Genomic DNA, 27492 nt, shown 5'->3' with positions numbered 1-27492 from the left:
ATAGTTAATATAATTCCAGTGGCATTACCCCCTGAGGAAAGAAAGCTTGTAGCCTCCTAACTCTTCCCAATTTATTAAGAAGTACCCACTAACCCCGCTCTGAATAACCAGGTTTAGTGCATGTACCTTGCTGAGGTAAACACACATTTCTACTCCAGTGTGCACGTTAAAAACTGCATAGCTTCTCGAGTGCTCCTTAACCTTGACTCAATTAATAAAGCTTTCAAATACCTGCATCTTAGCTCTGGCGTAACCAGGCAAATTAACATAAAATGGGTCAGGTTTTGTTTGCTGATCAACGGAGGGGAAATTCTGCGGATCTCGAAAATGACCATGTCCGAGTGTACCAAGCTATATGCAGAATTCCTATCCTAAAGCGAACTTAAAAAGAACATTCGTAAGGGCGGGGGTGAATTCCATCTAGCATATCTTTACATTTCCCCATCATATTACAAGGTAAACATTTGGGACAGTTCTTCAATAAAGACCTTGATACCTTTAGCTTTTCCAAGGATTTTCTCTTTGCAGTCAGTTTGAGCTCGATTATTTTATTTTGTTTGGCACTCAAGGGGGTTATCCCACAACGCTTTAGCATTCAACCTACATAGCAAGTTCTTCACATGAAGTATCCAACCACACCTCTTTTAGCGCCTTCCAGTTCTAAAAGGTTCCTCAGGGAAACCCTGCAGCGAGATAAACTGGGGGAGGGCCATACTCTTACTGAATACATAACAGGGTAAGGGCAATCTGGCCGGCTAATGGCCACACATGAAGGTCCATTTGGACCAATGAGGTAGGGGCATTTTTTGGAAGTAGTAATAGCTTCTTCAGAAAGATGTTCTCAATTGAAGGTAATGATGTTGTGCACATCCAAGCGCCAGTGTTTCTCTGGCATCGAACAACTCGGCCAAACTCTTTCAAATATGCAAGGAGCTGGCCAACCCTGCTGCAGTCTCTACCTCTCCTTTCACTTCATCTCTAAAATCCAGAATATCCTGTCCACCCTCTGGTCCCCTCTACCACCCCCTCTCCTCTCCCATCCTCTCCTTCTGCAAACTCTGGTCCTCCTACAGCCACCCCCCACCTTCTTTCTTGTCCTTTCCTCCTTTCCCCCCCAATGAGGTCTCTAGACAAGTCCGATCTATGAATGTCTCATCAAAACAGGTTCCTCCCTGTTCTTCCAAAACCATCAACAACCACATTGACACCCTTGCTCCTGCCCTGGCTGATTTCTGCAACCTCTCCTTCGCCTCAGGAACATTCCCCTCCGCTGTGAAGCACTCTCTTGTCCACCCTCTCCTCAAAAAACCTACAGCCGATCCTTCTTGCCCAACTACCTATCGCCAATCTCCATCTGTCCCTTTCTGGGCAAACTCCTGGAAAAGCTGGCCATCTCGCAGCTTAACCTTCACTCGGATTCTGTTGGTTGTCTCCATGACCATCAATCTGGCTTTAGAGCTGCCAGAAGCACAACTGCTCTCCTGAACATACGTGACGATATGCTCTCCAACCTGGTCTCTAACATTTCCTCTGTCCTCATCCTACTTGATGTGTCTTCGGCCTTCGACATGGTCATCATACCATCCTGCTCAACCTTCTCCGTGACAATCTGGGTATCACTGATCAGGCTCTGGCCTGGCTGACATCTTTCCTCTCTGATCGACCCTCCCAGGTCCAACTACGGTCCTTCCCATCATCCATCTACCTTTCTACCTGCAGTGTTCCCCAGGAGTCCAACCTCTCACCCCGGCTCTTCAACCAATACCTGCAACTCTCGCCCACCGCATTGCCATTTTCTGCTCCAATTTTCAGTGCTATGCTGATGACACTCAACTCATCTTCGGGCTTCCCTCGGTCACCTCCTCTCCCTCTCTCATCTCCGAATGCCTAACTGCCATTCAGGATTGGTATGCCGCCAACGATCTCTGCCTGAATGCCAGCAAGACTGAGATCCTCCTCATCTGCACACCTTCACCCTCGCTCTCAGGCCAGCCTCTCTTGCCCCTCCTCCTAACCCCACCTGCGAGGCTATGAACCCTGGGTCATCTTTGACTCCATGCTTTCCTTCTCTGCCCACATCTCTGATGTCTCTAAAAAGTCAAACTTCCGACTGCACCTCCTCAGAGGTATTCTGCCTTTCCTCTCCTTCCCCCAGAAGCTCGCTGGCTCCCGATCCCTGGTTCTCTAGGTTGGACTATTGTAACAGCCTCTTTCTAAATCTACCTGCTTCTACTCTCCGCCCTTTGCAACTTATCCAGACCAGGACTGTGATAATTGTCCTTGGCCTCAAGCCCTGGGATCATATCTCTCCAGCCCTGAAATCTCTCCACTGGGTCCCAGTGGCTGTAATTATTAAATTCAAAACCCTTTGTATTGTCCACAAGGCTTTCTGGGGCCTGGGTCCAAAATACCTTCAACTGTCCCTCCGTAAATACCTCCCTCTCAAGCTCTTTGCTCCTCTAACACACACAAAGATGCCAAGGGACATTACCACCCACTTTGGCGGCGTGGCGAGAATTACCACATCGTCTGCAAAGAAGAGGGTTGGGCACCTTCCTGGTTGCAATTCTAGGTGTATTCATAGCACCCAACTCTAGTGCATCCACTATCTCCTGGATGAATATAGAAAAGAGGAGCGGTGCCAGAATGCATCCTTGGCGAACCCCCAGCTGGACAGTAAATAATTCAGATTGCCACCCCCTTGAGCCCCCGCAGTCCATGGCGGACCGGAGCCTTTGTCTCCACATGTAATAGTTCAATTGCATCGACTAATGCGATCAGGGTTTTTCTCCTCTCCAGAACTTGCCACAAGGCTTCTCTTGGGACTGAGTCGGAAACAGTTTCAATGTCTAAAAAAATGGCATATGGGTTTACTTTGAGCAGTCCAGTATATCAATGCATTTTTTTTTAAATTAGGAAACGGTGGTCCATTGTACCTGTACCAACCCGAAACCCAACCTTGACATCGCTAATAATCCCAGTCACATCCACACAACTTTGTAATTTCACTTGAAGGACTTTAACAAATGTCTTCCCAACAAAGTCTAGCAATGAAATTGAGAGATAATTATCAGGCATCTCTTCCTCCTTTTTTATACACTGGGACTATTGCATCCTGCCATGGTCTAGGAACTGCCTTTGAGCATATAACAGCATTAAAATCTCTGGTCAGAATCAGGGACCAAATAACGAGTTCATCCCTGTAAAAGTCCAGGGGAATCAAATCAGGACCAGCAGCTTTCCCCAGTTATTGGAATACCAAAGCCCCTTCCCACCTCATCCCTAGAGATAGACAATATCAACAGGGATAGGAGGGGCCTGGTCATTGCTTTTGGCCAACGCTGGCGTCCTTTCTTGGGCACCATATAATTTGGTGTAATGTCTCCTGCATATAGCTCCGGGGATACAACATTGCTATGTCCGCTCACCACCCAACACTTCCGGACTAACCAGTTTCCAGATTCTTGTCATGTCTCTCATAAAGAGCAGAATAAAGGGCCTCCCATGTGGTTTATTATGTGTGCCCCTTTTTTATTTTCCATAACTGCTTATATTTAGCTCTTAGGGATCTTAATGCACTCTTATCCAAGGGACTCTGTGTTCTAGCACACAAGACTATGTACCTCTTTGCCCTTAAACATTCATCATACCAGGGGTTTATCACCATTGTCCCCCTTTTTATTTTTATCATTTATTGTGGACAACAATGGTATCAAATTCGAGCTGAAAGTCTCAAATTCTGCAATTACTGCATTGACTGGGAAATTAGAATTCGAAATATTTCCCACATTCTCCACAATAGCTGCGGATGTTTCCGCTTTTAATTTCCTGCCCATTTAGAATTTTTCTTGCAAGACAGGACCATTGATAGTAATGATTTGGTTACTCCTTAAATTGCTCACTCCACTGGGTCCACCAGTCCCTATGCATGCTTTAAAAGAGGGTATTGTGATCACTCATTCCTATCAACCACTAAATCCCTAGTAATAAACCAGCTGCTGCCGGTGATGAGGATATAATCGATACGAGAAGACCCCTTCGGACCTTTAAATGTTATGCATGCTGGTTGATAACCTCTCAGTCTTCCGTTGCAGGCTCTAAGATTTAAATTTGAGATGATACACGCTCATTTCACAGCCACTTTATGGATTCTCTTAGGGGGATTAGTCAACAATCCCGGGATAGACCAGGCCATATCCTGGTCTTTCCCAAGGTCTTCAGTAGCTGCCAATGGTTCTAGCTGGAGATTCATATCCCCTGCCACCAGAGTATATTGGCTTTGTGGGATCATACAATTATTAGAATTATTGAGCTCCTGGATCCTCCTAGTTAAAGCCTCCAAACCTGTGCCCACACTCGGTCTGTTGTATAGATTGAAGAGCAGAAACCACCCCCCCCCCCCTTGAGTAGACACAGCCGGCAGTTGAAGATCTGGGGAGCCAGTTTCAATAGAGGCCACTTCCCAGTCCAAATTAATGTCATGCCAAATCTGTAAACCTTTAGTGGCAGGGACTGTAAAATTAGCGTAGCCTTGAAAATCAATGGGATCCAAGGCCCAGGTTTCCTGAAGCATTACAACCTTATGCTGTCTGACAAAATCACACCATGCCTGAGCCAAAATTACTCTTTTTTAACCCGGCTATGTACCATAATAAGATTTGTAGGTGGCTGCTAATTGATTCCTCAATCTCTACCCAAACCAGTCAATCTACCTGTTCAAGGTTAGAGGGCAACCTCATCCTACTGCCTGATGTTTTGCTGCATATCATGATCTCAATTTTACCTGCGTTCTGAAGGAGATGGTTAGTCATCCAGCGGTCAATGCCTTCTAGGTCAGGGCGAGGATAGGTGGTAGATTTAGAAATTCTCAAGATGATGTGTGCATCATCTGCATAGTTAAAGCAGGTGCGGTTGTGTGAGCTGATGATCCTGGGAAGGGGGTTGGGGGGGTCATGTAAAGGTTGAAGAGAATGGGAGAGAGGCAGGCGCCATGGGGTACTCCAGTGTTTACTGGACGTGCAGAGGATATTGGTGATAAATGAGGCGATCCAGATGAGTGCTGAATCTCGTATTCCTAAGGAGGGCAGTCCATCAAGGAGGATCATGTGGTTAATGGTGTCAAACGCTGCTGAAAAGTCAAGAAGAGTAAGTGCTGCGCATCCTTCCGTGTCTGCTGTGACTTTGAGGTCATCCCAGATAAAGATCAGCATGGTTTCTGTTCCATGGCGTGGACGAAAACTTGATTGCGCAGGGTCTAGGAGATTGTTGGATTCCACAAAGCCATTGAGCTCTAAGTATGCAGCGCAGTCAATTTGTTTTTCCAGGAATCGGGTGTTGGAGATGGGCCTTTAGTTTATTGGTTGGAAAGGGTCGAGGGATGCCTTTTTAAGCAGAGGTTTGACATGTGCAGTTATTTTTTTATACTACATTTTATTGATTTTACACATTATATGCTACATAATGTAAGAGCATATACAATACTCAAAATAAATAAACCAACTAAATTTTAACTGACACAGATTCATCACCTTCGATAGTCACAATATATCGTATTATTACCAGACTTTGATCGTCACACTTGGTTATTGTGCACCAGTTCTTAGTTTATTGTGCATCTTCCCACCTCTGCCATACTTTCTGGGCTTTGCCAGGGCATCCCCTGGCCGTATAGATACGTTGTTCCATTGCTACACATATGTCAACATATGTTACCCATTGTTCATATTGCGGTGTTGCAGCTGAACCCCACAGCTTTGCGATATTTCGTTTAATCAAACCTGTGGTCGTTGATGGGAATAGTTTTTCAAAGCGTGTCTGCTTCCCTCCTCTTCAACGCCTAGTAGTATCAATTTGGGGTCTCTAGGGACAGTGCGACCTAGTGCCAATGACAATTTATCACAACAATGTTGCCAGTACACCTGTATACGGGGCAATCCCATAATATGTGGAAGAAGGTAACCTCCTCTTGTAGACAGCTTAGGCAATTGGGATCTGTGGCTCTGTTCCAGCAATAGAGAGCCATCCTCGGGTAGTAGACTGTGTAGCACTTTGAGTTGTATCAGTCTGAACTTAGTTGATATAGCCGTTACACGCGGGCACATTAGGATCGTAATCCATTCCTCAGGTAGTATTGGGCCAATATAATTTTCCCATTTAAGTTATAGGTTACTAAGTTCTGGTGTTGCAAAGGAGGATATAGCCTTGTACATCACAGAGGTGACCTTGGTGGCAATGCGATCGAGGACTATATTTGTTTCTATCTGTGTACAATCAGACATGACGGACAGTACAGATTGATGTGGATGTAGTGCTTGTTTCAGCTGTTTGTATCGGTATCGCTCAGTGTCGGGAAGAGCGAATCATGTAGCTAAGTCTTCGAAGGGCGATAGTTTGCCTACCACAATCACATCCCCCACTTTGATTATGCGCTTTGATTCTCAAACCAGCCATGTCGGAAGCTTACCTATTTCGGGTAGATTTCTATTCCACCTCAGTGTTGGTATTGGGGTAATTCTACAATCCCAACCAATGTGTCTGAGTTTCTTTCCAGAGGAGCGCCATATGCGTTGTCATAGTGCAGGGGAGTGGGGGTTTCAGTGTTTGGTATAGGCGTCTTAAAGGGGACAACCCCTGCATTGCGGCAATCTGTGCCTTAATGTGGGGCAGCTCTCTATCTCCGTGGAGTATGTCATTAACCAGTGACATTTGACTAGCCCAGTAGTAGGTTTGCAAATGTGGTAGACTAATACCTCCTTCCCAGATGGAACATTGAAGTGTTTGGCGTGCTAACCGCAGGTGCCCACCTTTCCACAAGAGCCTCCTAAGGGCGGTATCGATTTTATGGAATTCTAAGGCTGAAACATGGAGTGGGGCATTTTGTAGGCTATACAGAAACTAGGCTAGCATTTTGAACAGTGCTGCTCTCCCCATTAGGGTTAATGGAAGTAGAACCCAGTGGTGCACGTCCTCTATAAATCTATCTGTGATCGGGTGTGAGTTCTTGACTATGTATTCTATGGGGTTGATCGTGATCTGTATCCCCAGTTAACAGAATTGTTCTGTTTCAATACAGTATGGGCAGTTATCCGGGACATCCTTCCCCTTGCCTTTGACCGGAAAAAGTATGGATTTGGACCAGTTCACTTTCAGACCACTGAAGGACCCATATCGTTCTAGTAGTTGTGTAACCACCAGGCAAGTACCGGGCGGGTCTCCCAGGTATATTAACAGGTCATATGCATATAGGGAAACTATCCTCCCAATTCTCTCGCCAGCGGAAGCCTCTCCATGTTGGTGTGCGCCTTAGTATTATGGCAAGAGGTTTAATTACTAGTGCGAAGAGCATCGTAGATAGGAGGCATCCCTGTCTTGTCCCCTTACCTAGTGGGAAGATTCTCGACGGCCAGCCATTTACCCTCACTTGACTTCTGGGAGCTATAGAGGAGTCATACCCAGCCCATAAATTGGTCCCCAAATCCCATTCTGAGCATAACTTTCCACAGGGCCTCTCAGAACACAGAACCAAAAGCTTTCTCGAAATTAAATGCTAACAGAGCAAGGGGTTCCTGGAGGGTGGGAGCTCTCTCTAGTGTCAGGTAGAGCCTACGAAAGTTCATGCGTGTGGATCTCTGTGGCATGAATCTGCATTGATGCAGGTGGATCAGTGAGGTTATCACCTTCTGTAATCTGTTCGCCAGCACTTTTGCTAGGATTTTGGTTTCGCCGTTGATCAGGGATATTGGCCTGTACGAGCTACAATTATCTGGGGTATTACAATTATACTAGCTCTTCTTATTGCCCAAATCGCCAATCGGAATTTGAAATCACCAAGGAAGATATCACAGTAGCCGGTAAAATAGCTCAGCAAGTTGGGCGCTCACTGCTGCGATCTGTGGATGATTTGCAGGTACGAATACTGTCAAGGCCAAACGCAGCCTGTCATCCTTCTGAGGTCGATAAATGAGTACAAACTTCAATTGGATGATATTATATGTAAATATGTTCTATGTAAGGCGCTTTGACGAAATAACACATTATCACACCAATGTAGGATGTAATAAACATTATTACGTGTAATTCCTATGGGTCCATTGTAGTGTAAAACCCATTAATTTTGCTGTTTCCAGCGGCCAGTTGCCCTCTGGTTCAGTGCGCTCTACAAATGTTAAAATAAATAAATTACAGAAACAAACAATGCAGTTCAAAATAGGGCCCCTTGATAGAATCACCTGGAGACAAAAAAGATGAGAATTGCATCTAGTGTCAATGTTACTGGATTTTTGTGAACTGGGCCATGTTATTTCAGCGGCCAAGTGACAGAACACTACGCAATGGATCCACATAGTGCATTTATTTCAGTAATCCCTGCAGTCAAATACTGTTCCATCTGGGCCTGTTTTCAGTGTTGTCCTCCTTACACTACAGAGTTCCACAAAACCACAAGGGTTTCAACCTTGTTTGACAATTTCGGATAGGTTATAGCCTTGGTTGCAAATCATCTGTTCCTTCTTTATCAAATCGTCTCTCAGCTTCCAGTACCTTTGTAAGGAGAGATAACCTATTCTAAGCCAGCTCAGCGACTCTTCCATGGATATCTTATGATGCCTAAAAGAAGGTGTTGTAGATCGAATTTGGTAGCGGAAGTTTCTAGCGCTGTCTCATCAGGTGGGGCCTCATGAACTTGGCAAATGCATATCCGCCTTCTTAGATTTTTCCTGTGTAGCCATCATGGTAGGTTCATTCCCTCTCTTTGGGCCCTTCATTTATTTGGCCACTATGGAAGCAAAGAATCTGCAAACATACCCCGTCCTTTAAGAGCCTTTCCCTGTAATCAACACAGAGCTTCATGCCCAGTTGCCTGGGGGGGGCGCTAGGGACGGGACAGATAAAAGTCAGTCTTAATTGGTTTTATTGGCTTAATTGTCAATAGTTCAAATTGAATTCCTACTTCTCTCTTCAACAGCTGGATGCAGGAATGGACTGATCCCTAGCTAAGTGCAGCAACCAGACACAGAAATCACCAGAATTCATTCTGTAACTAAGTGTGCGGCACCAGCTCCTCTTCGGACCACTGCCGCAGGACCTTGTCAGCCCACACTCAACCAGCAGTCCCACTGGGTAAAAAGTGACACTTAAAGCCAATAGTCACTGCTCTGAATCTAGCATGCATGCATAGGAGTGTCAGGTTTGAGCATCCTGCGTCACGAGGGGGACTGCCACTCACATAGCAAGGGAGTGTCTCCTATTAGTAACCCTCACAGCAGACAGAATGCGCTCAGCCATTTAAGGAGGTTACAGCCAGGTGCCTGGAAGTTGGCATGGCAACGCTGGCGTCCGATACACACTCCCTTGTCCCACCTCCTGCGCCGAACAACGTGCAGCGCTGTCAGGTGACATCGTATTCAAAAGCACCTCGCATTCAGTATGCCGGTGCTTTTGATTTGCATTCGGTGGCGTTTTGAAATCCTTTGTATCCTTGTTGTCTATACTGAAGTCTGTTCCCCACTTCCAAGAACCTTGCCCTTACCCAGTCCCACCCTGCATCTAGTCTACCTTTAGCTTACGATCCGGACTGTTTTGGACCTGCTTTCACCTGCGTTCTGCTACATCACCGCCCACTCCTTGCACTGACCACGGATTGCATCCGGACCGGCATTGCCTATGTTTTTGTACCTCGCCGCCAGCTCCCCCATCTGACCTTGGACTGCTCCTGGATCTGCTTGTCTTCCGCTTTGCTACCTCATTGTCCGCTTCGTTTCAGACCCGGATCGTTTTGGATTATTGTTTCTTAACTGTTCATGCAGTCTTTTGGATTTTTGGACTTTGTTTATTGTAAAGTACACAGACTTGAGACTGCCATTGTGTACTTTATCCGAGGCGTCCTTGTGTTGTCGGGGTAGGTTTGTGGACAATCCTACTGCTTCTTGTGGATCACGTGCAGACGTCCATCGAGCCATGAACTCCTGGACTTCATGCGTCTTCTGATAGGATTCTTGTACGGTAAGCCTCCTAGCTTTTGACATCTTGTGAACAGTGCTCTGTTAGGAACCTGTGCTTACCTGCTTGGGTTTTCTTGTTTCAGTAAAGATCTCAGGGGCCTGCATCTTGTATCACATACCACTTCTGATTGCTTCTTGGTTCTGTGACTTCAGGTCAGTGGGTATCACACGTCAGACTATTGTTTATGCGCTGCTACAGATTGCATTGCATGAACAACTTGCTTTCCTTGCAGTCATCAGTGACTAATCCTGCATATCCTGCATCTCCTCCTGCAGCACCTGGGTCTCGTATTGCATCCCATCTTTCCTGCTAATTGACCGTTCTGGTTGCATTTCTTTATGTACCAGACAGGTACAATAGCAGGAAGAATTCATCCACTACACTACGTGTGCAACATGCCTCTGACATAATCAGAAGCCTATACTATGGATGCTAACGAGACTTTGGCCACTATTCTGCAAGTAGTGGCTGAGTTGCGTAACGATATAACAGCTGCTCATTCTACTATGCAACAACATGAAACCCAGCCGGATGAGCTGCAGGCTGGGTTTCAACCCCCTGGTGCTGAGGCACCACCACCAGCTATAGCTTCAGGGTTGGGTTTACTCCCACCACGACAAGACACCGGACCGGTCTACATGACCGCCCAGTTTACCTTGGCCCCGCCGGAAAGGTTCAATGGAGACCCCAAGATATACAGGACCTTCTTGAATCAGTGTAGGCTGTATTTCCTGCGTCGGGCTGCTTCCTTTCCGGACTCCACTACAAAGGCAGCCTTTTTGTTGTCGCATCTAGGGGGAACAGCAACCGCATGGGCTAACCCGTTATTGGAGGATGGGAGCCATTTGCTCTATAATTGTGATGCTTTGATAGAAGCAATGAGTCGTGTGTTTGACACATGCTATGCTACACAGGCTACTGACCTAGAATTACTCAGACTCCAACAGGTGAACACGCCCCTCCTGGCCAATCTGGCTAGGTTCAATCAGCTGGTGGCCGAAACCAGCTGGCCAGAGGAGAAGAAAGCATCTTTGTTTTACAAAGGGCTATCTGACTCAATGAGACACTTGCTACCGTCCCAGTAATACCTACGGCCTTCCCAGAACTTCTAGACTTGGTCCTGCAAATAGATTCCAGGCAGGCAGAGAGGAAAGGGAAAAAAAAAAGAACGGTTCATCTAGTTGCCCTCACCGCTCCGGCCTCCGCTTCTGGATCCTCGGAGCCCATGCAGATAGGGGCGGTTAGGGGTCTTTTGTCGGCCGAAACAAGGGAACACAGGAGAAATAATGGTTTAGGTTTATACTGTGGGGCATCTGACCATCTGCTGCAGGCCTGTCCTAAGAAACCTTCCAAGAAGCAGGGAAATGCAAAAGCCCTGTAACAAAAGGGGTCCAGTTGCCGGGTAGCCCTCCCATCTACTCAAAATTGGGCAGCCCCTATTTATCCGTTACTCTTACCTCTGCCTGCATCGAAAAACGGGAGGCAATGGTTGTCTTGGACTCAGGAGCCACAGGGAACTATGTGGATGGTTCCTATGCTCAAGAGCTGGGGCTACCAATCGTCCCCAAATCTTGTCCTGAAGTCGTGAACGCAGTTGACGGTTCTTCACTTGTGTCTGGTCTAGTGACTGAACACATAGCCGCACTAGTGATGACGAAAGACTGCAGCCATAAAGAAAGCATCTCATTCGATCTCATCGCAGCTTCACAGTTAAAACTCATTCTTGGTCTACCATAGCTGAAGTTGCACAATCCAGTGGTGGACTGGCACTCCGGGGAGGTGAGCTTCCTTTCTGACTACTGTTAGGATAACTGCTTGACGGCTGGCCTGGAGTCTACGAGCCCAAGCCACGCACTCATGGATTCCGCCTCTACTATTGGAGCTGTTAACACACTGCTTCGAATTGAGTATAAGGAGTACCAAGATGTTTTTGACCCCGAGAGAAGGTGCTTCTACCACATAGGCCCTATGACTGCCCTATAGAGCTGTTACCAGGGGCCACGATACCGTCTTGGCTTATTTATTCCTTGACCCCCAAAGGAAGATGCGATCCTGAAAGACTATATCGACAAATCCTTAAAGTCTAGTTTCATCCGCCCCTTGTGTTCTCCTGCAGCTTATCCTTTGTTTTTTGTCCCCAAGGAGGAGGGTGACCTCCGTCCCTGTATTGACTATCGCGCACTGAATGCCGTCACAATCACAAACCAATATCCCATTCCTCTGATATCAGTCTTGCTGGACCAACTACGGTCAGGTGTGGTGTTTTACGAAACTGGATCTGCAAGGGGGGGTACAATCTTGTACGCATACGCAATGGGGATGAGTAGAAGACCACCTTTAAGACCAGGTAGGGTCTTTTTGAATATTGCGTTATGCCTTCGGCTTGTGCAACGCACCGGCAGCCTTCCAGTACTTCATTAATGTGGTGTTCCATGACATGCTGGATCGCTACCTTGTTGTTTATCTGGACGACATCCTGATCTACTCCCCTTCATATGATACCCATGTTACCCATGTGGCTAGTGTGCTGCAACGCTTGAGGGAGAACCATCTATGTGCCAAATTGGAAAAATGTATGTTCCATGTAAATGAGGTGGAGTTCCTTGGCTACAACATCGCTAGCCAAGGGGTACAGATGAGTCTATCCAAGGTAGCTGCCATACAGGATTGGCCGAGTCCCACTACCCTGAAGGCACTGCAATCCGTCCTTGGCTTTGCACATTTCTACCGGCGCTTCATTCAGGATTTCTCTGCCATTGTTTGCCCCACTCACTGCTCTGACCAGTTCTAAACAGGTGTTTAAGTGGAATAATGAGGCCCAACAAGCTTTTGAGGCCCTGAAGACCGCCTTTACAACAGTGTCAGTGCCTCAGCATCCGTATCCGGCTTTGCCGTTCATTGTGGAAGCCAACACTTCTGATGTTGCATTAGGGGCGAACGTGTCTCAACATTGTCCGGATGCCAGTGGGTTGCATCCTGTTGCCTACCATTCAAAGAAACTCTCACCTTATGAGAGCAACTACACGATTACCGAACTGGAATTACTGGAAGTCAGGGATGCCTTTCTGGTATGGAGATACCATCTGCTGGGTCCCTTAGAACCAGTAGTTTTCACTGGTCATAGAAATCTACTAGCCCTCCAATCGGTGAAATGCACCACTGCACGCTGCCCGGTAGCACGAGTTTTTCTCGATGTTTAATTTCACCATGACCGATCGCCCCGGTTCATTAAACTCTAAGGCTGATGCAATATCCCGCATCCATGGGGTTCCAGATTCCTACAACCTTAAAGGTGCTTTTTTTGATACCTAACCAGGTGGTGTGTGGGTGTACCCTGCGCCCTTCTCTAAAAGCTCTGATCCAGAATTGCGTGAAACGGCACCTTCTGAGCTAACCAAACACGGTTTGGAGGTCATACGTTCACTGCCCTATAAACAGGGGAAGATCTATTTACCAGACTCAGTCACACGGCGCACATCTACGCAATGGTGCCATAACTCCACTTTGGCTGCGCACCCGGGTATCAGAAAGACAGTGGATCTATTGAAACGGTGGTGTTGGTAGCCCTCCATGGACAAGGACGTTACAGAGTACTTGGCTACCTGTGCTGTGGTGTTTGTGCCCAGTGCAAATATCCCCATGGCAAGCCTGTAGGTCTGCTACAATCCATGCCTATACTGGATCGTCCATGGAAGATGATCTCTATAAATTTTGTCGTGGAGCTGCCCTTGGTGGATGGGTACGATATGATATGGGTGGTCGTAGAATACTTTACTAAAATGGCCCTGTTCGTACCTTGGCGGGGTATCCCCATCGCTCGTATGTTGGCAGACCTGTTCTTAAGGAACGTGTTTAGGTTTTTTGGCCTTCCTTCTACTGTGGTCACTGATCGTGGACCTCAATTTACATCCCGCTTTTGGAGAGCACTAATCACGGCTCTAGGTATCGATGGTAGGTACTCCAGTACCTACCATCCCCAGATGGATGGACAGACTGAGCGTTTGAACGCCACTATGGAGCAATATCTATGTTGTCTCACCTTCCAACGTCAAGATACTTGGGTTTCAGTTTTGCACCTGGCAGAGTTCACATACAACAACTTGCTCCAAACTGCGACCCGTTTGTCTCCTTTTTACACACTCTATGGTCAACACCCTCGTTCTTTGCCTCTTTTCCCTGATCTGCCTTTGCATAATCCTGCTGCTCTCGCTTGTATCAGGAATCTATCGGAAACCCATAGCAATGTGAGGAAACACCCGTTGGAGGCCCAAGAACAGACCAAGACCTGCGCTGATGCACACCGTGCGCCAGCCCCTGCTTATAGCCCTGGCATGAGGGTTTGGTTGTCAACGTGGAACTTGCGCTTACCTGGTCGGAGAACACTGCTTCCTCGGTTCATGGGTCCCTAACAAGGTGTTGAATGTCATCAACCCAGCTGCTATCCGTTTAGATCTCCCGTCTACATGGAAAGTGCATCCGGTGTTCCATATATCTCTGGTGAAACCTTGTCATCCGTCTACCAGACTTCCGTCTCGTCCCCCGCCTGTGAAGGTTCGGTGTTCCGATGAGTACGAGGTGGGCGCAATCTTGGATACTAAGGTTTGTATGGGGAGGCGATTCTAATTTGTAGACTGGAAGGGCTATGGTCCAGAGGATCGCACCTGGGAACCTGCTGGGAACATTCATGCCCCTGTCCTTTTGTCTCGCTTCTGGTCCTCTCGGAAGGTGAGGGCCTCTTTGAGGGAGGATACTGTCAGGTTTGGCCATCCTGCGTCACAAGGTCTCGGGGACCGCCACTCACATAGCAAGTGAGTGTCTCCTATTAGTAACGTTTGTAGCAGACAGAATGTGTTTAGCCCTTTAAGGAGGTTACAGACCGGTACCTGGAAGTTGGCATGGCAACGCTGGCATCCTATACACTTCCTTGTCCCACCTCCTGTGCCGAAAGACGCGCAGCGCTATCCTGTGACATCGTATTCTAAAGCACCTCCCCCTCAGTATGCCAGTGCTTCTGATTTGCATTTGGTGGCATTTTGAAATCCTTCGTATCCTTGTTGTTTATACTGAACTTTGTCTCCCACTTCCAAGAACCTCGCCCTCGCCCAGTCCCACCCTGCATCTAGATTACCTTGAGCCTACGACCCGGACTGCATTTGGACCTGCTTTCGTCTACGTTCTGCTACATCACCGCCCGCTCCTTGCACTGACCACGAACTGCATCCGGACTTGCATTGCTTACCTTTTTGTACGTCGCCGCCCGCTCCGTCATCTGACCTCAGGTCAGTGGGTATCACACATCAGACTATTGTTTATGCCCTGCTACGGATTGCATTGTATTAACAACTTGCTTTCCTTGCAGTCATCAGTGCCGCCTCCTGCAGATCCTGCGTCTCCTCCTGCAGCACCTCGGTCTCGTATTGCATCCTATCTTTCCGCTAATTGACCGTTCTGGTTGTATTTATTTATGAACAAGACAGGTATATTGGCAGGAAGAATTCATCCACTACACTATGTGTGCAACACGCCTCTGACAAGGAGAGCTAGGCCAGTGACCAAGCTAGTCTTGGTCCCGTCCATAGCGAGGCAGGGGTATGTCCTGCTGCTGACAGTGGATCAGTAGGCTCACTGTGCCTCCCTGCCAGCTCACAGGGCATGCAGGTAGCAAATCCCCATAGAGTTTCATTTTGTACTTGTGCCACAATTAAAGGCAATTACAATCAATTAAAAATGAACTTTTAGCTCTATAAACTTACGTTTCCGCTTAATGACCTTCTGGAAGCTGAATTTAATAAGAGTGTCCAGAAACCAAAGACAGCGTGCTTTATGGTTGCAGCTCTTTTCATCCATCGGCATGGACTGTAACTCTTCCAATACATAGGAGCCATAGCTGCAGAAAGCAAAGAGACAAAAGCTAACAAATCAAATACGACGTTGACAATTCACAGCCCGAGACACAATGTTGATATCAACAAATGTAACTTGAGAGCAAACATTAAGGAGGCGCATACTTCTTGCATGTCCAATCATGCCAACTAGTGCAATTAATGATATGCTTTCATTCATGAGTCTTCCATTAAAGAGGAGACTATGCTGAAGTTCTAATCATGCTAATCAAGAAAAGGAGGAGGGTGCCACGCTCAAAAGACTGGCACTCAAATACTCCAGGATGCCATGAGAAAGTTTAAGAAAAAAAAGCGAAGACCACAGATGTTGGGTGAAGATTGAGCGAGAAGAAATAGAATTCACATTCCAGAACTCCTAGGAGTGTCGGTAAGGTGTCAACGGTGAAGGCTGTGGGGTGGAGGGATGAACAACCAGGAGATTAATAATATTTTCCCAGCGAGTGGGACAGTATAGTGGGAAGATTATAGAGATGGACTGTGACAAGAGAATAGCGTGAGGAAGCCTAGAGAATATCCAGTGATTTGGATACAATGATTTTGCAGAAGGGTGTGCATACAATACTGCTTCAGCGGGTGGGGGAAGAGGGTAGACATGCTGGAATTGATGGGGCAGTCTGCACACATCACACATGGGGATGATAAGTTGCACTGTGTTGAATGAAGGAAGGAAACAAACTGACTGGCGAAGGTGATTTACAACATGAAAATGGGGGCGCAAACGGGTGGATTGATGAGGATAGAGAAAACATGCTGGGGTCGGCCAATGGTTAAACTGTTTTACTTCAATTACACAGGAGTTTAAAGAATCGAGAGTCTTGTGTAGTACAAAGCACATCACAAGAGTCTTTGAGAAGTACACAGTGAAAGAAAACAAGCAGATTTTCGTAGTGTTGAAGTAGTCAGGGCAACATGTACAAGTTCTAGGAATTACAGAGAGCAAGTGCTTGGGGACTTGGGACTCAGTTATTTATTTGCTACTATGTGGCCCTTGAGCCTGGTCTTTAACAACTTCCCTGATGGAATGGCTTTGATGCCAGGAGCGTTTGTTGGGAGAGGGGGTTTGTCCCAAAGAGCGGGGCAAGTAGTGAACAGTAATAAAAGGAGGTGGCATGCCAACACAGAATTCGGACTTTTGAGAATTCAAGGGCAACTTGTTAGAGCCCCTCAACTTTTTGATTTTCGACCCCCCCCTTTATTTTTTTGGCTCACTGACTTCTTCTTGGGGGCCAGAGGGTGCTCTCCTTGATTCTCCCTGCCATTGCAACCTTTTTTTGCCATAGTTAAGCTTTATGGTATTGTGTCCCCCCACCCTAAGGTGCTCCATTCTTGCCCTAGGGTGATTATATCACCCTACATGGGTTTTTGGGAGTAGGTTAGTGTTAACTCTGCTTTAATTTTAGCTACACCAGTGGAGCAAGATTTGTTGCCGCACTGGTAGCCCAATGTGGGAAGCCAATGTATTTTTTTTAAAAATATAGTATTATACAGTTAAATTAATAACTTAATACAATATAATTCCAATCCACTTCAACAAAACAAAGAAAAGTTCATTTTAAAAAAGCATTTGTATTCGAAGATCATTCATATTTGTGAAACATTTCTCCAGAGATAAGTAAAATGTAGGATCCATCCTTCATTAGCCCCAGCAATAGAAATTGACCAGAGATCAGCAGAAATTATCTAATCAATTCCAGCAGCACTGACCGCTCTATGCCGTAGCAAGTTCACATAGGAGATGGGCAACCGATTCAATTTCAAATTCACTGCAAAGGCGACAATCGTACATTCCTCTGAATATTAAGCCATCCCCAGTGATCTGGTATGTTTTTATCAGTATTGAACTTCAGTCACAAGCATTCCCAAACCAGTCAGTTTCCTATTAAGTGATTTATGTACTCCAGCACCACTTCCTGGTCGAGTATATATGGCATATACCATTGCCCTTAAGATCTTGAGGCTAAGTTGATAGTCAGCTGTGTAGTGGCTAGAGACTTTAATAGAGATTTCATTTTTCCTTTATACATATTCAGGGACATTGAGAGAGCACTACCCTTCATACTCTTGGAATCCACTTATCGGCTTCCCGCTTGATCGATGCTAGCGCACTAGTCTGCATATAAACCATTTTACTGGCAAATACTTCAAATAACCAACCCATGAACGTGTTTCTTTCCACATGGGCAAGTTTCCAGTAGAGAGCAAGGTTGTTTAACTTAACTCGTGCACTTATTGGTAGTAGATTAAACTCTAAATGAAGCATCTCCAGGACAGTATATGGTGGCACCCTTGGGATTCTCTTTAAAATTATTATTTCTAACTTGGTTATTTTTCCAAACTCCCCAACGCCCATATTTCCACTGCATACGTAATAAGAGGGAGGATCGTGGTAGAATAAAGATGGATCAGTATCCTAACAGAGTAGCCACCACCCTTATATGAAACAGAACTAATCCCACCAACAGTTTGTGCCGATCTTACCTTGACAGTCAAGTTGAGGAGAAGAGTTTAGCTTGGAATCCAAGGTAATGCCCAAATATGTATATTGTGCTACCACCTCAATAGGTTTCCTGTTCATCCTCCAGTTGATTCTTGCAGCTTTTTTCTCTTTGTAATCAAAGCAATGATCTTTCTTTTAGAATTATTAATCTTTAAAGAGTTGGCAGCCGAATAGGCATAAAGATTATTCAATGCAACCTGAAGTCATTCTGCGGTTACGTCAAGGAGGACAATGTCATCCTTATAGCCCATCCCCCGCAGCACCTCCACACCCAATGTAGATGGTATGAAAGCGAGGTCAGCCAATGCCCTCCCTATATCTGACAAATCTAGATTAAAGAGCATGGGTGCCGCAACCTTTCTTGACTCCCTTTTGAGTGGGGATCCAGCTAAGAGGGCCCCCCGCCCACTACCTTCTAATCACACTTTTACCATGGTTTGTGGTTTGATCATGGAGCATCACAATCATTTTCAACAAACCCAAAGGGATTCCCCAATTCAATAGCTTCCTCCAAAGTCTAGTTCAATCAAATGGTATTGAAGGCGGTTCTGTAATCTATAAATGCCACGTATACCGTTCTAGTACGCATTAGCCATGACTGCTGTACGACCATTGTAAGGATAAGAATATTAGTAGTAGTACTGTGAGAAACCTGAAGGCGTCTCCTTGACAAGTCCCCGGGGATCTGTCATCCAGGTTGCTAGGCAACAGCCATTGCTATTGGATCCAGTTCCTGGGGGTGGATCACCTGAATGGGGGGGGTCCTCGGGAAGTGAGACACAGACGGATGAGACGCGGTATCCTTCTTATAACACCTTTTCCCCATCATACCACGTAGGATACTCAAACACTCTTCCCCCCCTCGACCACCCTTTTCCGACACAAACACTTTCACACACCACGAAAGACAGCAGGCTAACACCAGAGCCATTTACCTGACATTTCCCAATACAAGGTTCAGGCAAAGACAGGCAATTAACCAGAATCACACACACCTGACGGCCCTTTCCCTTCCCCACAGGGATAAAAGGTGGAGCACGAGAGCATACGACAAGCAGGGCAAACCGCACAACGAGACAGCTATCCAAGCATGACAGTTCAAGAGGAGAAATGTGTCAAGAATTGAAAGGGTGACAAGGAGAGAAGCGACCTTGCCCTTTCCAACCCAGACCTGCGAAACCTCTGTGGAAGGAATCGTAAGACCACAAACAATAGCCAGCATGTGTCGCAGCAGATGTCAACGGTACATGGAGCATGCCTATGCTGCTAAGCAGGACAGAGAGATGCCTGCTACCATGGTACCGTCCTTGACTCCAGATATGAGAAAAGCCAAGTGGTTCATCACAGCCGGTGAGTTGAGGGGGGGGAACCGATAAGAGGTCCACAGTGAATTGTTTAAAAAGGCATTAAAACTTGTGAGTGCAACAGAGAAATCTTTTGAATTCAAATGTATTTTTTGATATCCTGCTCTGAACCATTTTGCATTTTATGATCTGCCCTTTGTTCATCGCAACCAAGAGGAAGGCAAAAAAAAGTTGTTCTTACCACATGGCAGCCTCTGTATTGGTTTAAACTAGTTTGGTCCAGTGCTGGTCCCTGGGCTCACCCCACTCATTTCCTGTGGGGAAGGTCTAGGCTGAGTGGCAGTCCGACTGACCAGCCAATATGGGTGGTCATCCAACCCTCCCCCCCCCCTTTAATGATTGTTGGGCAGGCCTTTGGCCAGGCCCTTTGCAGTGGTACTTAAGTATGTGCCTAGTCCCTGCCTCTCTCTCTCTGACTGCTTTGTTCTGCTGTCCTGCATAAGTACTTTTTCTGCCGATTGCCACCATTGTTGCCACTTTTAAACTCGCACTTGGCCATACTGGTTGAGTGCAGTAGTTTGCGCATATCCAGGTTTAAGTGTTCTACTACTGGAGGAACAGTACGGGATTCCTGAATTCTCCTGCTGCTTCCGTTTGTGCATTAGGTCCAGTCTTGCATGCTGAATCCATTTTCTGGGCCTTATACCACAGTCTTTCCACAGTTTACCACCAGGGTCTGAGGCCTATGTACTCAAAGCTGCGAGTTCCTGGAAAGAAGTAAGGGCACCAACATCCCACCTCATCTATTCATTAGGTTGTCCTAGGGTAGTCCCCAGCAGTTGTCCCTGTGCTGGAATAGTCTTCTGCCGGGTTGCCACCCTTTGTTGTACACCGAGCCACCGGAAGTCATCTTCACAGGTTCCCTTGTCATCCTAGAGTGTTCCCTGCCGGGGTCTTCACTCCTGGGTTGAAGGTCGTCATTGTGCGATGGCTGTTTGTTGGTTTCCTTGATCATGGGAGTCGCCAATGGATCAGGATTGAAGCCCTGGGCAGCAGATCCTGTTATCCACACTTAGGCGAGAAGGGAGTAGTTTCTTACCTGTAACTCCATTTCTCCAGCGTTGGTATCTTTCATGGATTAAAATGCTGTGAATATTTCCCCGTTGTCAGGCTGGGAAACCTCAGTAACTTTATAGGACACTAAAGTGTCAGTTTTCCCTAGGAAAACGCTAAGTTAGACGTTCTTTTTGGGTGCTTTAGGCCATACTAATAGGACGTCTGATATAAATAGCCCCGCTCCTGCGTCTTCCCTTCAGATTTTAACCTCCAAAGTAGAGGGAACCTGAACCCAGGTTTGCCTGCAGGGGCAGCCGGCGGGCGCATGTGAATCCATGAACGATGCCAACGCTGGCGAAATGGAGTTACAGGTAAGAAACTACTCCCTTCTCCAGCATTGGATCTTTCATGGATTCACATGCTGTGAATAGATTACATAGATTACATAGCAGTACAACCAATATGTGGTGGTGTGTAACCCAGCAAGCGATATAGCAAAATAAACAAACCCGAAGCTGCAGGGCCTACCTTACTGAAACAGGTGCTGGAGGACTGCACGCCCCACTGCACATCTTCGACATGTTTCTGCCCCAGACAGTAATGCCTGGTGAAGGTATGCTGCACCGCCCAGAAGGCTGCCTGGCAAATTTCCACCAGTGGTATCCCAGACGACAGCGTGGACCGCGTAGAATGAGCCTTTGGAGCACACCTCAAAGACTTGCCAGCTTGTGTGGCAAAACAAAATTGTAGAGGAAGCCCAATGGGAAGTCCTTGTTTGGAAATGGACTGCCCCTTGTTGGAGGGCCTAAACGCCACAAATAGCTGCTTTGACTTGATTCAGATAAAACTTTAGTGCCCTCTTAACGTCCAGAGAATGCAGAGCCTTTTCTGCTGGCGTGGATGCATTAGCAAAGAACGAGGGCAATGCAGTAGAGGCAACTTTGTGAAATCCAGACGGCACCTTCGGGATAAAGTGCGGGTTAGTAGCCAGGAAAACCTTTCCTTCATAAACCTTAGATAAGGCAGGTCAATGACCAGTGCCTGCAATTGGGACATCCGCCTGGCCGAGGTAATCTCCACTAGAAAAGCCACTTTCCACGAGAGGAACTTCAAAGAAGCCGTCGACATGGGTTCAAAAGGAGGTTTCATCAAAGCTGAAAACCTATACTGAGGTTCCACACCAGTGCAAACCTCTTCACCAGAGGAAATGTCCGAAATAACACTTTCAGAAAATGTTTCACGAAGCGATCACTAAACAGGAGCACTATGGTGCTTTCTCGTGAACCTTGAAAAAGCCGCCAAATGCACCATGATGGATGACAATGGCAGGCCCCCTTCTGCAAGGTGCAACAAGTACGGGAGAACCTGAGCCGGGGAAACATCCAAAAGGCCCCATCTCAGGATGACCCCCACACAAAGCACAGAATCTCGCCCATTTATGACCCTACAAGACATTTGTGGACGGAGCCCTTGCTGCCTCCAAGATCTGTCGACATTCCCTGGAAAGTCCTAGATGACCGAACCTGACTGATCAGGAGCCACACCGCTAGGCTGAGACACGCCGGATTGTGATGCCACACTCTGCCGTCGCCCTGAGACAGGAGATCCGTATCCGCTCCCAAACAAACCGGCTCTTCCAATGCCAGATGAAGATCTGAAAACCATGTCTGCTGGGCCAGAACGGGGCCACCAAAATCACCCTGCACTGGTACTTCTGAATCCACTGGATGGTCCTCCAAATGAGTGGAAACACATACGCGAAGAGGCCCATCCACAGGAATGAAAACACGTCCCCCAATGACTCCAGATAAGCCCCTCTGCTGGCAAACTCCAGACACTGCTTGTTTTCCCTTGTAGCAAACAAATCTAACAGAGGCTGCCCCCCATCGCCGGAAGATTCTGGCCACCTGCCGCGCCTTCAGCCTCCACTCGTGCAGCTGACTGGCGTCGCTGCTGAGCGCGTCCGCTTGAACATTCAGAACCCTGGGCAAATGGAAAGCGACAATATTGATCCCCTGAGCTAGAGACCAATGGCAAACATCCTTCGCCTCTTGACAGGACTGGAATGCGTGCCCCCAGTTTCCTTAAATAAAACATTGTGGTGGTACTATCTGTCAACACCCTCACCACTGATCCTTGGATGCGCAGAAGAAACGACTTCAGGGCCCAGTGCACCACCCTCAGCTTGAGCACATTGATAAGCAATGCAGTCTCCACCAGAGACCATAGGCCCGTACCTTTGATTTGTTGAGGTGCGCGCCCCACCCTACCTGGGAAGCGTCTGCCACAATCGTGAATTGGAACTCCGGCTACAGCAAGGGCATGCCCTTCACAAGATTGGTCGTGCACGTCCACCATTGAAGTGCGTCCACCAAGCCCTTGTCGACCACCCGTCTGCGAGGAACTCCTTCCCAATTGCTGCCTATTCATGAGGCTGGTGCAGAAGAGGGATACACAATGCCATGGCCCCCAACAGCGACATGTAACCTCGGACCGAGGCCACTGTGCCCCCTTTCCACTGGCTTGCCTTGGACCGCAACTTTTCCACTCGCTCGCTGGAAGGTTTTACCAGATTGTCCAGAGTAAGAAACTGCACCCCGAGAAACACCAATTCTCTGGACAGCATCAAATATGATTTGTCGAAGTTCACGGCGAATCCCAGCCATTGCAAAAGATGCATGGTTGCCATGAGAGACTCTCGTGCCCTTCCCTGTGACGAACCCCTCACCAACCAATCGTCCATGTAGGGGTACACATAATGACCCTCCCTTCGGAGGAAGGCCACCACCGGGGCCAGACATTTCGTGAACATCCTGGGGGAAGACTTTGGGCCAAACGGGAGATCCCGAAACTGACAGTGATCTTCTCTGACCGCAAAACGCAGGAACTTGCTGTGTTTCCGCCTCATAGGGACGTGAAAATAGGCGTCCTGCAGATTTAATGACGCCAGGAACTCGCCCTGTTGCACAGAACGGATGACATCTTGGAGGGTGAGCATCTTGAAGTTCAGGCGTTGCAGATTCTTGTTCACCACCCGAAGATCTAGAATAGGCCTCCACTTGTTGGGTTTTTTCACAACGAAGTACCGGGAGTAGACTCCCTGGCTCCGCTCTGCCACCGGAACTGGTTCTATCGCTCCTTTCTCTAGCATGAGAACCACCTCCTGCCGCAGGATTGTAAGATGCTGCTGCACCACATGCACTGGCAGAATAGGGACCGGAGGACGCTGAAACTCCGAGTGGCCGAGATGCGCCGTGTGCAGTACCCATCAATCTGATGTCATCCATTGACACTCGTCGACATGGATCACCACTCTGCCCCCTAGCAGATTGTCCATATGGCAGTCATTGTTCAGCTTTTGATTGCCGTCCCTTAGCCACCAAGGACTGCGAAGACTGATCGCCGATAACCTTGAGACGAGTAGCTGGAGCGCCCGTAACAATGATCTCTGGAGGCGGCAAACCGGCATTCCCCGAGGCTCCACGAAAAACTCGAAAGGAATGAAAAGAGCCACCACTCTGCAAGGAACCCAAGGATTTTGCGGTCTCCGTATCCTCTTTCATTCCTTTCAGGGCCTCATCAATTTTCTCACCAAACAAGTGTTCACCCTCGAAGGGCATATCGATGACCTTAAATTGGACCTCAGGACGAAAGTCTGTACACTTCAGCCAGGCCTGCCATCGGAGCACCACCCCATTGTTAATCTGCTTAAAACTTGACTCTGCCAGGTCCACAGAAATATTGATGCTGTGTTTGGAGGCCTCCTCCCCCTCTTGAAACAGCATTGCCTCCTTTCTGTGTTGCTGCAGAAGATGTTCAAGAATCGGGGCTAGCTGTTACGCTCACCTGGTATCCACAGGGACGCCCCTCTGCCCTGGTTGCCGGATTTACCCTGGACCCTTCCAGATTCTGGATGGTGCCTTCAATGGAGGTCGGGCCTGAAAGCACAGGAGGACTGGATTTAGGAACAGATTTCGTTTCCTCCCACCTGCCCCTGGACTCGACCTGATGGCCCCACTCTTCACCTTGTTGCGATGTCTGGCGTGCTCTCCGTCCTGCCTTCTGTGCAGGGGCGCGTAGTTTTCTGCGGGCTTGAGCGACCGAGTTAACTTCACTGGTGCTAACCCTTTCGAGTATCTTTAAGGAGGCAAGTCTGATTACAGCAGTCTTTATATGTCCTTGCTCTCCTTTCTTACGATTAATGATTTATTCCCCCTTAGGTGCACAGAGGTTGGGTGGATGCGCAGCTTGAATCGGGCTCCTACCAGAATGATGGACCCAGGAGCGTATGATGCATGGTAGGTAAAGCGCTAAGTGCGGCACAGCAATGTCTTTTTCTTGCTAACCTGTATTCTTTATTCCTTTTCAGGTCACGATGGTCTTTCGGGGAGTGTGAAGATTTCCGGAGCGGAGCCGGCCAAGAAATGCCCAGGCAGGTGAGGTCCTTGTGGTGACTGCACTAAATGCTGGGAGTAACCTGTCTTAACATTGTTCTTCTTTCCTTCTCCCTCCAGATGCTTCGTTCCGGTGAGTTAGTGGTGTCCAGATGATGCTGCCGTATGAATGGACGACTGCGAGCAGCAGGAAGACGGACAATCGACAGATGGAAAGTTGCAGGTAAGCAGGGGCTGCTAATGATGTTCTTTGTCTCCTCTGCAGGTCCGCTGTTCAAGGATCGCCGGTATCTGGTCTCTGCACACAATAAGCGCCACGCTGCTGGCTGCAGAATAACGCAAAGCACGTTATGTAACTTGGGTGTGGTTTATATAGCCCTCTAGTAAAGTAGTCCAGGTAAAGTAGTCCAGGTAAAGTAGTCCAGGTAAAGTAGTCCAGGTAAAGTAGTCCAGGTAAAGTAGTCCAGGTAAAGTAGTCCAGGTAAAGTAGTCCAGGTAAAGTAGTCCAGGTAAAGTAGTCCAGGTAAAGTAGTCCAGGTTACCACACCCAAAACACTGCACCGCACAGTTTGGTTCTAGGAACTAGACTGTGTGGGTGCCTCCATGTTGACTGCAGGCCTCCAAGGAAAAAAGTAGTCCCTTCAAGACAATGTCCCAATCTGAACATGAGCCTGGCGCCAAAGGCACCAGGACTGACTCCAGGACAGTCCTTGGGGATAGTGCAAAGCCCGTGGCGCCCCAACTGAACCTTGAGTCTTAACCCTACCTGGCATATGACCATGCCAGTGGGGTTTTGGGTCACGGGTCGTGACACTAGCCGATGCCACATTTCTCAATCATATCTGGTCATAATTGCCAAGGAATTTGCAGCCTTCATAGTCGTAGCCGCTACCGTCAAGACCTTCTTTCCAAAGGCGTCCTGCTTCCTGGCCTCACTGTCCGGAGGTGTAACATTTGTGTTGGCTTCTGGCCTTACGGCTGGCAGCTGCCGAAACCACAGGCGCGGGCTGTGACACCAGCCATCTAGGGGTAGACTGATGAGCCTTACATTTCCTTTCAAAATGACGCTTCACTGCTGGTTCCGAAAACAGGTGGCGCATCGTGCGCAGGCCCTCCTGCCACACGTGGTAGAGAATCAGTACCGAGAAGACCGCCTTCCTTCGCTTGCCCATATGGTCAAAGAGAAAGCAGTCCTTATGTTCCTTTTAAGACGCCAGCCCAAACTCGAGACATGCCTTCGCCATCATGGTTTGGAATGCCCCAATATCGTCCGGCGGAGATGGTTGTGCCGGACTACTGGGCTGCTCCACAGGATCCGTGTCCTATGCATCATTCCTCGTTGGCGATGAAGACACACTAGCTAGGGTTTCCCGCGGAGCACTGGTCCGATTAGGGTAACTCTCCCTCCTCAGGATGAGATGGTGGACGGCCCAACCCCACTGGCAATGACAACCGTGCCATAGGAGACTTTCTAGGCGCCTCACCAGGCAACCCCTCGACCACTGGCACCGCCGGACTCGGAGGAGGAGGCAACCTTGCATCCAGTTGCCCCAACAAAGACTGGAGCGTAGATAGCACCTGCAACGACAGCAGGGATTGCTGATTAACCAACGGGTTAAAGGGCGGACCAGCCCCCACCCCTCTCGACGTCAACAGCCTTGCACTCTGCAGACCCAGAGCCGACGGGTCAAACACCAGCTCCTGTTCCTCCTCATCCCAGAGGAAACAGAAAACGTAGCTGTAGCCTGCTGCAAAATGTTCTCAGGAAGTATGGACGTAAAGGCAGCGGACTGCCACGCCCCACCCGTCGACAGCAAACCTGACTCCATCAGCGACGACCACAACAACTTTGGACCATGTCCGCCAAAGTCGTGGAGGGCGCTGATGACACCACCTCGACGACGGAACCATAGAATTGCATCACCACCTAAGGAACAAGCCTCAACGAACTTGTCATCAAAACCACAGCCTCCCTAGGCTTCGATTTCACCGGAGACCGAGACTTTTTGGAAGACGAACCGGAATGGTGCTTCGAAGACTCCTGGCTGGACAAAGACTTGTAATGATCCCTGGACGAAGAGTGCTTCGATGAAGACTCCTTCGGCTTTACCAGTCCTTTCTCTGACACCGTAGATTTCTCGGGCCTACTACCAGACCCCTTGAACTTGTCAGGCCGATCATACTTGGACAATGAGAAGCCACTCGCCCCCTTTGAATGATGCAACCTAGATGAAGACTTGCTGCCTTTTCCTGCCTCTGATGCAGGCAACGCCGCCCGATGCTTTTTAACTGGGTGTTCTGCCGATGATCCGCGGCCTTCTCCGCTCTCACTGGAGACT

At 47.9% G+C, this 27492-nt stretch overlaps 1 protein-coding gene across 1 annotated transcript in view; it reads right to left on the bottom strand.

Moving 5' to 3' along the window:
- POLR1E (RNA polymerase I subunit E) overlaps positions 1–27492 on the bottom strand; it is a 485913-nt gene that overhangs the window by 111063 nt on the left and 347358 nt on the right. The window contains exon 9 of the mRNA XM_069630483.1: positions 15753–15886. Coding sequence (XP_069486584.1) covers positions 15753–15886 — 134 coding nt within the window. The remainder of the gene's footprint in view (positions 1–15752; positions 15887–27492) is intronic.

The sequence above is a fragment of the Ambystoma mexicanum genome, chromosome 6q (genome assembly GCF_040938575.1).
Source record: "Ambystoma mexicanum isolate Mex_15411 chromosome 6q, UKY_AmexF1_1, whole genome shotgun sequence".
NCBI classification, from domain to species: domain Eukaryota; kingdom Metazoa; phylum Chordata; class Amphibia; order Caudata; family Ambystomatidae; genus Ambystoma; species Ambystoma mexicanum.
Note: the sequence above shows the minus strand (reverse complement) of the source record. Positions and strands in the feature narration are given on the sequence as shown.